The sequence below is a fragment of the Chaetodon trifascialis genome, chromosome 11, assembly GCF_039877785.1.
Source record: "Chaetodon trifascialis isolate fChaTrf1 chromosome 11, fChaTrf1.hap1, whole genome shotgun sequence".
In the NCBI taxonomy this organism is placed as follows: domain Eukaryota; kingdom Metazoa; phylum Chordata; class Actinopteri; order Chaetodontiformes; family Chaetodontidae; genus Chaetodon; species Chaetodon trifascialis.
The window spans coordinates 26997622-27011079 of record NC_092066.1 but is presented as its reverse complement, the minus strand read 5'-3'; the positions used below and the strand labels follow the sequence as shown (position 1 = coordinate 27011079).

The 13458-nt window shown below is 40.0% G+C and overlaps 1 protein-coding gene across 1 annotated transcript in view; it reads left to right on the top strand.

Moving 5' to 3' along the window:
- Positions 1 to 1829: 1829 nt before the first annotated feature.
- LOC139339140 (choline transporter-like protein 5-A) overlaps positions 1830 to 13458 on the top strand; it is a 167729-nt gene continuing 156100 nt past the window's right edge. Inside the window, exon 1 of the mRNA XM_070974623.1 lies at positions 1830 to 1939. Within this exon, the coding sequence (XP_070830724.1) occupies positions 1852 to 1939 (88 nt within the window). The 5' untranslated portion in view covers positions 1830 to 1851. The remainder of the gene's footprint in view (positions 1940 to 13458) is intronic.

Here is a 13458-nt window from a genome sequence, read left to right as displayed (position 1 = left end):
ACTGATTTTCCCATTCACTTCATTTCATTCATTTCCTATTTATTTGCAGTAAATTTTACAAGTTTACACACAGTACAGTACAGTACTTAAGGATTAGGAATTAATTTCAGAAAATATAGTTTACCAAGGCATAATGCAGTATTTCTGATTTATTTCCATAGCATACTGTAAGGTGGCATAATTCCTGCAGTAAAGAGGTGTCATTGTTTTTGCTCTAATGGAATCTTGATTTATTCAAAATATTCAAGTAAAATTCAATTCAAGAAAAAAAAAGTTACTTCAAAGACAGTAATGATGCATATTGTAATACTTCTGTAAGTGTTTTAGGTCATTGTTTTATGAATGACAAAGTTATCTCGTTAGGAGACAAATATTGTCAGTGTTCCTATTTAATGGTTGGATCCTACGATGTGTATGACGTATTTAGGTTGCATTAATGCATTTTGGATGTGAAATGAACTGCCCTGCTGGGCTGCATTTTGGTGAAGAGAACTGCCTTTAGAGAAAATGAGAACTCAGTAGAGAGAAATTTGTGATACTGATTGAAAAACGAACTTAAGTCATGTGAATTTAGCTATTCAACACAACATTTATTGTGACCAACAATGGCAATTACTGTCAAATTTAGATAAATTTAAGATGTGATGATTGATAACATACCTGTCTACTACTCTACAGCATTTCAGATAGTTTCTTCTTCTTCTTGCAGGCCTAATGTCCCTCTCTGATGTCTATATTCAGAAATTGTGCTGTCCATGTAAAACTGGACAGTATTTATCATTTTGATCTCAAAGAATAACTCAAAGTATTGCAAGGACAAGTTAAGATAAAACTTATATGTTGGAAATCTCTGTAACATTAATGAGAAATGCATTCATTATTGTTATAAAACACAGGCTATAGATACACCATATCACACTCTGTTTTGAAAAGCATTGTGCCAAAGATCCAGATCATCTAAATGTATGCAAGAGCAGAATTTTCCTCATAACCTTTCAGGTTTTTAGAACAAGTAATGATCAGAATAATCTTCAGCCATGAGTGAAAAATCCAAAAAGCGCTTTATACACTGCCAGTCTGTGTGAAATTCCCTAGTCAATATACCATGCAGCTTGGCTTCTAACTCTGTCTCAATATTGGATGAGGAAAACAAGAAATGAAGAATGCAAATGGTTGAGTGCTGAATGTATTATTCCTACTCTACCTGCAGGGGGCAGTGGTGCAGTGCTAGTGAAATTTCAAAGCTTAAGCTGATTTGGGAGAGACCGTAAACACAGTAAAGCATGATGTTCAAGTAATGTATCTGCTACTAATTAAAATCACAGGTATGGGTGCTACTCCAGACTATGAGTCTATGACTTGATTGTAGGTGTGTCATCATAATAAGCCATAATGATGATGCAAAAAACTGGACCCGTCTAAATCAACACATCAGAACAGCTGAAAAGAAAGAAAGAAAGAAAGAAAGAAAGAAAGAAAGAAAGAAAGAAAGAAAGAAAGAAAGAAAGAGAAATAGTCTCTGGGCTTTTGTTCGGATTTATTCGTTATCAAAACGTAGCCTATAAAATTATTAGAGACATGGTTCCATCACGATTTTTTTTTAATCTAAATTGAATATGTGCCATATTAAATAACAGTCAGATAACAGCCGTCCTTGCAATGTGTGCACGGGGCCAAAACAGTATCAAATCCCATTAAAAAACTGCAATTTGGCGGAGTAAGTCCTGTTTGAACAGCCTGGAAAAGGAGGAGAATGGGGGATATGCGCTGAGGAGGAGCTCTATAAAATACTTGAACTGTCAGCTGTCTCGTCATTCAGCCGTCCCTTGTCCGCCAGCAGCACCGCGCGTCATGGCGCCCCAGCTTTACATCCCGGGTAGCTCTACAGCCATTCAGAGCGAGACAGCAACTGGAGCTGCGCCGCAGGGTCCCTTCTACGGTGGGTACCGGACTACCGGAGTATCTGGACTTCTGACAGCTTCACAGGAGAGTATTGCAAATGAGCAACCAAAATCCAAACATGTTAGGAGCAGATTTGTGCCAATTTCAACAGCAATTTTGTGTTTTTTGGCGACAGTCCATGCTTCATTAGAAAATAGAATCTTTTGATTTGAACATCAAAACTGTAATCTCCTCAGTGAAATGGCTCAGAAGACGTTTGACATGAAGATAATGTTCATTGTGCCCTCTTACAGCTGGATAGAATACAAAACAAGTATCCCACATATCCAGTATATATATATATATATATATATATATATATATATATATATATATATATATATATATATATATATATATATATATATATATATATATATGTGTGTGTGTGTGTGTGTGTGTGTGTGTGTGTGTGTGTGTGTGTGTGTGTGTGTGTGTGTAATGGATTTAACTCAAAAAAAAAAAGTTGTATTTTGCAAACCAAATGCTTCATTTTCACAATGCTAGTTTTATACTAATTGTCACTGTTGGCAAATGGCCATTAAGTCTTGACTGACATCAATCCTGTTGTAGTCAACAGTAACCATCTCATGCTGCCTGGTGTGGTCTTCAGATGACATGGTTGCAGTTTTTGGCCTGAACATTTAGGACACTGCCCAATCCATTGCTTAAAAATAACCAATAACAACAATGCAAACAATGGTGTTGGTACTTTGTACTGAGCAGTCTGAAGCTATTTTGGTAAACAGTAATACTCAGCTAATCTATAGGATAAAGATTAGCTGAGTATTACTGCCATTAATGCCATCAGCTGACTTCAGGTCTGTTTATTTTAACAAGGCTGCATCTGACCCAGCCTGTCTTATACTAACTGCCTACTTCACACCAGTTTGCCTTATCAACCAAAGTCTTTTTTCATTTTCATTTATTTGTGCATTATTAGTCATAGTTTCTATTTTATCCCCTCTCTGCTTTCTTAGCTTCTGAGCTGAAATCTATGGAAGCAGGATGGTGAATGTAAATTTTGGCATTGAAAATAAATTTTGCCTTTGGAAACAAAACCTGAAATGAAAAAGGAAACACTGGAAAAAAGAAACACTTTTCTGTGTTAGTGGGAGGGTTTGGCAGAGTATAACAGATAAGTGGGGGTATTTTCTTGTAAGGTCTGGTTAAAATCCACACATTTTCACAAGCACACTCTCAGTCAAGTGTGTGTGCAAAAATATATTTCTCAATGTACTACATAACAGTATATTTCACGTGTATTCACATATTGTGAAATTTAGATAATATATCATGATGTATTATAAAACAATATATCTTTAAGTGATATATTGTGGCATATATGAAAATACTGCAATTATTGTCGTTTTCATATATTGAATAAATACATTGTGAGGTTATTTAATATATTGTTATTTATATTGAAATATATCCCACATTATATGAGATTATATATTGGAATACACAGTGAATATATTTAAAATTATATCAGAGCCTCTGCTTGCATTGAGCACACTTCAGCTGCCTTTGTTAGTTCATTTTGAGATGGAAGAACCAGAAACACCACCTTCAACTTCAAGTGATAGTGGTGGTGAGAAAGGTGACCACCCCTAGCCCTACTTAGAGGGTTTTCATTTGTGGGAGTAAAAGACCATTCATATACATGTAGAATTAAGTGCCTACTCTGGCTCCCAAAAGATTGCGCAATAATGCTGCTACAACCAAAGGAATTTTGAGTGTCCTTAAGGCAAAACATTTGAAATCATATAAACAATGAAATTCAAACTTTTGACTGCTGTCTTTAATAACCACATAACAATACTTCACTTGTACTTTTATTCAAGTTTTGGTCTCTAGTACTTTACATGTTAGCAGGCTACACAATATTTTAGGCTACACAACAATCCCTCAGTGGAGGAAAAAAAAAAAAAAAAAAAACTAATCAAGAAGTCCACACATGCCAATTTATCAAGGCCCAGTCCTTCAGCTGTCCATGGACTTCTTCTTCTGCTGGTGCCTTAATTCGCAGATCCTTTAGTTAATTGCTCTTCTCTTGTCCGGAAGCTTCGCCCCTGGGTGTTGCTGAAGAATTGCATCTGCAAAAGATAATATAATAAGACATCCACAATGTTAGCCTCGGATTGTTGCAATAGGAAAGATGAGGTGGATCCCAATCTTGTATGCCTACAGGTGCTGGTCATAAAATTAGAATATCATGGAAAAGTTGATTTTTTTCAGTAATTCCATTCAAAAAGTGAAACTTGTATAATGTATACATTCATTTCACACAGACCGACATATTTCAAGTATTTACTTCTTTTAATATTGATGATTATACCTGACAACTAATGAAAACCCCCAATTGAGTATCTCAGAAAATTAGAATATTGTGGAAAAGGTCAATATTGAAGATATCTGGTGCCACACTCTAATCAGCTAATTAACTCAAAACACCTGCAAAGGCCTTTAAATGGTCTCTCAGTCTAGTCCTGTAAGCTACACAATCATGGGGAAGACTGCTGACCTGACAGTTGTCCAAAAGACGATCATTGACACCTTGCACAAGGAGGGCAAGTCCCAAAAGGTCATTGCTAAAGAGGCTGGATGTTCACAGAGCTCTGTGTCCAAGCACATTAGTAGAAAGGCAAAGGGAAGGAAAAGATGTGGTAGAAAAAAGTGTACAAGCAACAGGGATAACCGCACCCTGGAGAGGATAGTGAGACAAAACCCATTCATAACTGCGGGGGAGATTCACAAAGTGTGTACTGCAGCTGGAGTCAGTGCTTCAAGAACCACCACTCACAGACGTATGCAAGACATGGGTTTCAGCTGTCGCATTCCTTGTGTCAAGCCACTCTTGAACAAGAGACAGCGTCAGAAGCGACAAAGACAAAAAGGACTGGACTGCTGCTGAGTGGTCCAAAGTCATGTTCTTGGATGAAAGTAAATTTTGCATGTCCTTGGTAATCAAGGTCCCATAGTCTGGAGGAAGAGAGGAGAGGCACAGAATCCACGTTGCCTGAGGTCGAGTGTCAAGTTTCCACAGTCAGTGATGGTTTGGGGTGCCATGTCATCTGCTGGTGTTGGTCCACTGTGTTTCCTTAGGTCCAAGGTCAATGCAGCTGTCTATCAGGAAGTTTTGGAGCACTTCATGCTTCCTGCTGCTGACCAACTTTATGGAGATGCAGATTTCATTTTTCAACAGGACTTGGCACCTGCTCACAGTGCCAAAGCTACCAGTACCTAGTTTAAGGACCATGGTATCCCTGTTCTTGATTGGCCAGCAAACTCCCCTGACCTTAACCCCATAGAAAATCTATGGGGTATTGTGAAGAGGAAGATGCGAGATGCCAGACTCAACAACGCAGAAGAGCTGAAGGCCACCATCAAAGCAACCTGGGCTCTCATAACACCTGAGCAGTGCCACAGCCTGATCGACTCCAGGCAAAAGGAGCCCCAACTAAGTATTGAGTGCTGTACATGCTCATACTTTTCATGTTTATACTTTTCAGTTGGACAACATTTTTAGAAATCCTTTTTTTGTATCAGTCTTAAGTGATATTCTAGTTTTCTGAGACGCTGAAATTTGGATTTTCATTAGTTGTTAGTTTAAAATCATCAAAATTAAAGAACTAAACATTTGAAATATATCAGTCTGTGTGTAATGAATGAATATAATATACAAGTTTCACTTTTTGAATGGAATTACTGAAATAAATCAACTTTTCCATGATATTCTAAATTTATGACCAGCACCTGTAGTCCTCGCTCCTCAGTGGGTTACCTGTAAATACTGTAGTTGAGACTGAAATCAGAATTGGCTTCTCAAGGAACCAAGAAAGGAGTTAGAAAGATTGCCCAAGGGGCTTTCAGAGCGAGGAGTTTATACTACTGTATCCACTTTGTTTTCCAGGAAGTATTGTTGTCAGTGAGAGCAACTTTACTTTGCCGTAGCTAAGTGTCTACCTATGGGAAGTGAATTTGTGCTGTAAATCTACTACAGGGGATCCATTTTAATGCTGATAACATCTGAAAAAATATATAAACTGTTAAAAGAGATAGTTACCTTTAACTGCCATGTTGCGCAGCCTGGTGTTTCCAGCCTCCATTTTTAAACCCTTGACTTGGGCCTCAAGATCTTTACTGCCTGCAGGAGGTCCTCCACTCAGCTGGTCCCGTAGCCTATTATTCTCTTTCCTAAGGGCCCTGTTTAATATCATGGCTAGAATCTGTTTAAATTCATAGCTGTAGTACTATAGTTCCTTCTTTTTAATTTGCCAGGAACTTACTTGTACAACCCAACAGCGCTATCAGATACAGACACACAAACACCTATAGTGCCTAGAAACAAAACTATGTGGCTTACGTTACATGAAAGACATTATTTTACTGTCCAATTTTGTGCTGTTTTTACTTTGTAGTATTGTGTCCTCCGTTAATCACATGAGTACTGCTTAATTATAACAGTAATAGTAACAGGCTGGATAAGCTGATGAATAGGTGTGCCTCTGTGATGGGTGGGAGAGTGGAAACAGTGAGACATGGTGGAAAGGAGGATGAGGAGTATGGTGCACACCATCCTCAGTAACAAGAGTCATCCTCTTCATGAAACTCTGGAAGCTCAGAGAAGCAATCACAGGCTCCTCTCCCTGCGCTGTCAAACTGAGAGGTTCAGGAGATCAGTAATTCCTGCTGACGTGAGACTGTATAACAGCTCCTGTTAAATGTTGAACTGTGCACATCATTAATTCATTAATTTATTATCTTATTTACTATCGGTAATGTGTGGTTTTTATCTCTTTTTATCTGTTCATATGTGCTACTGGACACCCGAATTTCCCCTCATGGGAATAAATAAAGTATCTATCTATCTATCTATCTATCTATCTATCTATCTATCTATCTATCTATCTATCTATCTATCTATCTATCTATCTATCTACAGGTGCTGGTCATAAAATTAGAATATCATGGAAAAGTTGATTTATTTATTATATTCACTCATTACACACAGACTGATATATTTCAAATGTTTAGTTCTTTAATTTTGATGATTTTAAACTAACAACTAATGAAAATCCAAATTTCAGTATCTCAGAAAACTAGAATATCACTTAAGACTGATACAAAAACAGGATTTATAAAAATGTTGTCCAACTGAAAAGTATAAACATGAAAAGTATGAGCATGTACAGCACTCAATACTTAGTTGGCGCTCCTTTTGCCTGAATTACTGCAGCAATGCGGAGTGGCATGGAGTCGATCAGGCTGTGGCACTGCTCAGGTGTTATGAGAGCCCAGGTTGCTTTGATGGTGGCCTTCAGCTCTTCTGCTTTGTTGAGTCTGGCATCTTGCATCTTCCTCTTCACAATACCCCATAGATTTTCTATGGGGTTAAGGTCAGGGGAGTTTGCTGGCCAATCAAGAACAGGGATACCATGGTCCTTAAACCAGGTACTGGTAGCTTTGGCACTGTGAGCAGGTGCCAAGTCCTGTTGAAAAATGAAATCTGCATCTCCATAAAGTTGGTCAGCAGCAGGAAGCATGAAGTGCTCCAAAACTTCCTGATAGACAGCTGCGTTGACCTTGGACCTAAGGAAACACAGTGGACCAACACCGGCAGATGACATGGCACCCCAAACCATCACTGACTGTGGAAACTTGACACTTGACCTCAGGCAACGTGGATTCTGTGCCTCTCCTCTCTTCCTCCAGACTCTGGGACCTTGATTACCAAGGACATGCAAAATTTACTTTCATCCAAGAACATGACTTTGGACCACTCAGCAGCAGTCCAGTCCTTTTTGTCTTTAGCCCAGGTGAGACGCTTCTGACGCTGTCTCTTGTTCAAGAGTGGCTTGACACAAGGAATGCGACAACTGAAACCCATGTCTTCCATACGTCTGTGAGTGGTGGTTCTTGAAGCACTGACTCCAGCTGCAGTACACTCTTTGTGAATCTCCCCCGCAGTTTTGAATGGGTTTTGTCTCACTATCCTCTCCAGGGTGCGGTTATCCCTATTGCTTGTACACTTTTTTCTACCACATCTTTTCCTTCCCTTTGCCTTTCTACTAATGTGCTTGGACACAGAGCTCTGTGAACGTCCAGCCTCTTTAGCAATGACCTTTTGGGACTTGCCCTCCTTGTGCAAGGTGTCAATGATCGTCTTTTGGACAACTGTCAGGTCAGCAGTCTTCATGATGATTAATGTTTCATGACTAATGAAGTGAAAATATATAATAATAATTATTATTATTATTATTATTTTTTAATAATAATAATAACTGTTTTTGCCTGCCAACTGCAATATTTGCTGGTTCAACCAAACACCCATTCGAAGGCCTCTTGCCACTGCGGCACTTGATAAGATACTCTTTATTAGAGTCTTCAAGATCGAAGTCCACTATCCAATTTACGGGGACTATACTGAGAGCATCTTTATCCTTCCCTTTTGACCTCACCAGTGCAAACTTCATTTTCTCCTCTCACCGCCGAGACATGCACAGACTTGGTTTGTTTACTTCCATTCTAGAATCTCAGTATCCCCGGAACCGGATTTGTAGAGGTATTGCTCTGGCACGCGGCTTGACTGCAGCTTCACTGTTTTGTTGGAAAATGAACACATAATCACTGTGTATTATTACATTGTGGTAAAGAGACTTGATAACAGAAAATGTTTTGCTGTTGGAAGACAGTGTGACAAATCACACAATTCAGTGCTAAGTTTAGAAAATGTAGTTGCCTTGAAAAGAGGGGCAGGAAACAGATTTTTGATGTGGTGAAATTCAACAGGAAAATGTATGTTAATTGATCTGCCACCTTGTGTCAACCTTTATGCATGTATACCTCCACATTCCTACAGAGCCCTGGACCTGACATGGAGAAAAAAAAAATTAATTAGTGCGAACGAAATAGTAATTCGCGCGAACAAAATACTAATTCGTGCGAACGAAATACTAATTCGTGGGAACGAAATACTAATTCGTGGGAAAGAAATAATTAATTCGTGGGAACGAAATAATTAATTCGTGCGAACGAAATACTAATTAGTTCCCACGAATTAATCACAGGGTTATGCTGCTGCCGATCGCACGTGGAGCGTGCATCCACTTAGTATTTTGTTCCCACGAATTAATTAATTCGTTCCCCCGAATTAGTGTTTCGTTCTCACGAATTAGTGTTTCGTGGGAACAAATTAGTATTTCGTTCGCACAAATTAATTTTTTTTTTCTCCATGTCAGGTCCAGGGCTCCGTACGTTCCAGTGTGGAGGACTGAAATTTCATGCTGAGGATGAAATGCAATGTGGGGGAATAAAAAGTGGACTCAAAGAAAAAAAATTTTTTTGTTTTTGCACAGCAATGTATTTTAAAATATATAAATCAATATATAGCAATAGGATTTCCATCATATATTGCCCCATGGAAGGAATGTGTCATATTGTCAAATATTGAAATATATTTTCTAATGTATTGCAATGTAATTCAATTTCAATTAAATTTTTATTTGTATAGCACCAAATCACAGCAAAACTTGTCTCAGGACACTTTCCATATAGAGCTGGTACAGGCCAAGCTCTTTTATCTACAGAGACCCAACAATTCCCTCATGAGCAAGCACTTGGTGACAGCGGCGAGGAAAAACTTCCTTTTAACAGGCAGAAACCTCAGGCAGAACCAGGCTCTGGGTGGGCAGCCATCTGTCTCGACCGGTTGGGTTAGAGAGGGAGAGTGAGACAGACAGAGAGAGACAGAAAGAAATGCAGTCAGAGAGAGAGAGAGAGAGAGAGAGAGAGAGAGAGAGAGAGAGAGAGAGAGAGAGACAGTAACAGTGACAGTGGATATAATAACAGTAGGTAGTAGCAGTTGCAGTGGATGTCAGGCAGGGTCATGGCAGAAGACATAGCTGTAGTCCACAATCCAGATTCACCCACTGTCCATGGGAACCTGTGAGACGACAAAGCACAGAGACGCCGGGGAAGGAGCTAAGTTAGTAATATGCCGTGGTAGGACATGAAAGTGTGCAGATGGAGAGGGAGAGAAGGACAGAGGAGCTCGGTGTATCTTTGGAGGTCCCCCGACAGTCTAATTCTATAGCACCATTACTAGGGGCTGGTCCAGGACAAGCCTGAGCCAGCCATAACTATAAGCTTTATCAAAAAGGAAAGTTTTAAGCCTACTCTTAAATGTAGAGACAGTGTCTGCCTCTTGGACAAAGACTGGAAGATGGTTCCAAAGAAGAGGACCTTGATAGCTAAATGCTCTGGCCCCTGTCCTGCTTTTGGAGACTTTAGGAAGCATAAGTAGACCTGCATTCTGGGAACGCAGTGTTTGAATGGGGTAATAAGGCACTATGAGGCTTTGTAAGTAAGGAAGAGAATTTTAAATTCTATTCTAAACTTTACATGGAGCCAGTGCAGAGTGGCTAATATTGGAGAAATATGATCTCTTTTCCTCATTTTTGTCAGAACATGTGCTCCAACATTCTGGAGCAACTTCCACAATGGGCAAGTGGGCTTTGTAGTTAAATGATTTGCTTTGCATTTGTTGTTGATGCACTGGATGATTTATTTTGAAATTTTACTGGATTCTCTATACTTAACCATTAGATGTAAAAGCAATAAAACATAGTTTCAGTTCACCTACAACTGTTCTGCCAAACAGGGGGTCTATTTTTGCTGAGGAAGACTGCATGGGCACTCATTGGATGTTGCATAACAAACCATGACTTTGATGGCTGATTGGAAATTGGAAATGTTTTAGAGAAAATAATTGTCTCTTTCATGATGTGTATGCGCCTGTGTTGTCTGTATGTGTGCATGTTATTATTGTGTGTGTGTGTGTGTTGGTGGGTGGATGGGTCTGAATGTAAGGTATGATGCAGCTGAAATGAAAATGAACAAATTTATTTTGACAATAATGATGAAACAAAAAGCGGACTCAAAGTGAGTGGAAACTAATGATCAAACAGAAGGAGCTCCACCTTGCCTCAACCCATTGAGGCAGGTAGGCACTGAAACAAAAAGCACACGGTAAGTGGCAGTGCAAACAAAAGAAATCCAACAATGACATACATGAGTTCAAGGAGAGAGGGATGAACTATGAGTACTCACACTGGGAAACAAACAAGGAAGTCGCAAATGATTCAGGACAAAGGGAGCCTGTAATGTTCTCACGCAGAATGTAATGATTCTGCTTCAACATCCAGCTAAACCTTGTCCAAAGAAAACATCAGCCATAGTTGTGGATTTGACTTTTACTCTGAAGTCTTCAGTGACATTGGTGAAAACTGTATTTACAAACAAAATAGATATTGTATTTTTAACCACTGCAAACATGAATCAACATTACCCCAGGCACAATGAACTGCAGCCAATATACTGTTTTTAAATGTATAACACAGCCAAAATGTCAGTTTATTTTTAACTGTAAATAAAATATACTTTTGCTTTACCAATCATCTCTACTTATGCTTTTTAACATCATTAACACAATACATATGCACTCACGGCCTTGCCTGTATAATGCTTCTCAGTGTACAGCTGCATTCAGCTCCAGCACAGTTAACATGGCTGGCTCACTCGAGGAAAAGAAAGGTAAACAGAAAATAAATTCAACACAGGCAACTCTTAAGGAAATGATGTCATCGTGGCTTGACCTTTAAAATAAAATCCTGTCAAAAGACTTTTCAACATTTTAGCTATTATTTTAAACATTATAAATTATAAATAAATTACTTTATATGTACAGATAAACAACAGAAATGCCTTAAAGGCAACACACTCCCCATCTGGCCTATGTGAGGCCACTATGAACTTGAAGGAGTCCCAAACATTAGTCTTTGAATCGGTCCTTGAGAAGAAGTAGGACTACTTCTGCTACTGGCCTCTGGCAGGTTCTTGCATCCCCTTGGTCAGTAGTTTTTATCTCAATCTTTCTCACATGTCCATCCTTCCCAGGGAAGGTTGCAGTGACTATGGCCATGGGCCAGCAGTTACAGAGAGTCTGTTTGTCTCTGAGGAGAACCAGATCCCCAACTTGAAGGTTTCTGCAGGGCACTGTCCATTTTGTCTTCGTTGTAAGGACGGCAAATATTCTTGGCTCCAACGAGTCCAAAACTGGTTTGCGAGAGGTTGAACTTGTTTCCATTGTTTTGTGTACAGGTCCTTGTCTGTGAAGTCCCCAGGAGGGGGTGGAACTCCTGACTTCTGTGTGAGGAGTATCGCCGGTGAAAGAATGAAAGGTTGAGCGCCTGAGAGCATTTATGCAGCTGGACATATCCATTGATTCAATCAGTTCAATATGGACAGCTCTTGAACTCAGACAACTAAACATCATGGCCCACCGTTTGCTCTCTGTCTGTCCTCCTCTGGTGCGTCTGGTTATAATGGACCAAGTGTTACGGACTCTGGAAGCAGGACTCAAATGCAGAGACGGTAATCACAGTTTATTTAGAAAAAGTAACAACAAAAGAAGTAACAACTGAGGGAGCCGAAATAACGGGAACGGAGAAGTCAGTCTCTGCTGGAGGACACTTGACAGCTTCTAGTGAAAAAACACAAAACTCCGTTTAGGGAAAGCACACAGGCTAAAGTCCAAAAATAAACGCTGGAGAAAACTCAACAGCCACCACACAAAAACAAAAATCTCCACTCGGGGAAAAACTCACAGGTAGGATGAAACTCAGGTGCTGGAGAGAACTCGACAGTCACTGGTGGGAAACAAAAGCTCCGCTGAGGGAAAAAGCACACAGGCAAACAAAAGAACCAAAAGTGCTGGAGAACCACTCGACAGACACTTAGAACAAAAAACTCTGTAACGGGTTAGCACACAGGCAGGAAAACAAAACTCACAAAATCACAGCGTGCACGAAGGCAAGACGGCTGGAGAACACAAGGCAGGAACCTGGAGATCAATGCTGAGGCGAGAAACACAAGCATGAGCAATGTGACCATCTGGCATCAGAGTGTGGGAGAAGCATGCTTAAGAAGGAGAGTCCTGATTAGGGGAGATAGGTGACAGGTGTGTCAGGAGCTGCTCAACCCCTGCAAAGATCAGCCCTGCCCCTGCCTTGTTCCAGCCCTGAAAAAACACACAAAACAGAGTCAGAGCAGATCACCAAACCACGGTCACAACACCAAGGCCCGAAGATATCAAGGCCCACGTACATGAAGGGAGGGCAGACCTCAAGGCGTTCAGGTGGCAGATCAGCCATACGTTGTTCTTCCAGTTTTCCACGCAGCTTCCGACAGGTTATGCATTTGTGGAGGACTGAAGTGATTAGTCGCTTACCACCCAAAATCCACAGTCCAGCTGCCCTTACTGCACCTTCTGTGAGATGACTGATGTCTCACCTGTTCATGATGGTGTCGTACAAGCAGTAGGGCGATGTGACTGTCTTTGACTAGAATCACTGGGTTCTTCTCTTGACTTGTAAGCTGAGAATGTTTCAGCCTGCCTCCAATGCAGATGAGATTTCCCTCTAAGGTTGGACTGAGCTTGTGCAAAGGACTGTT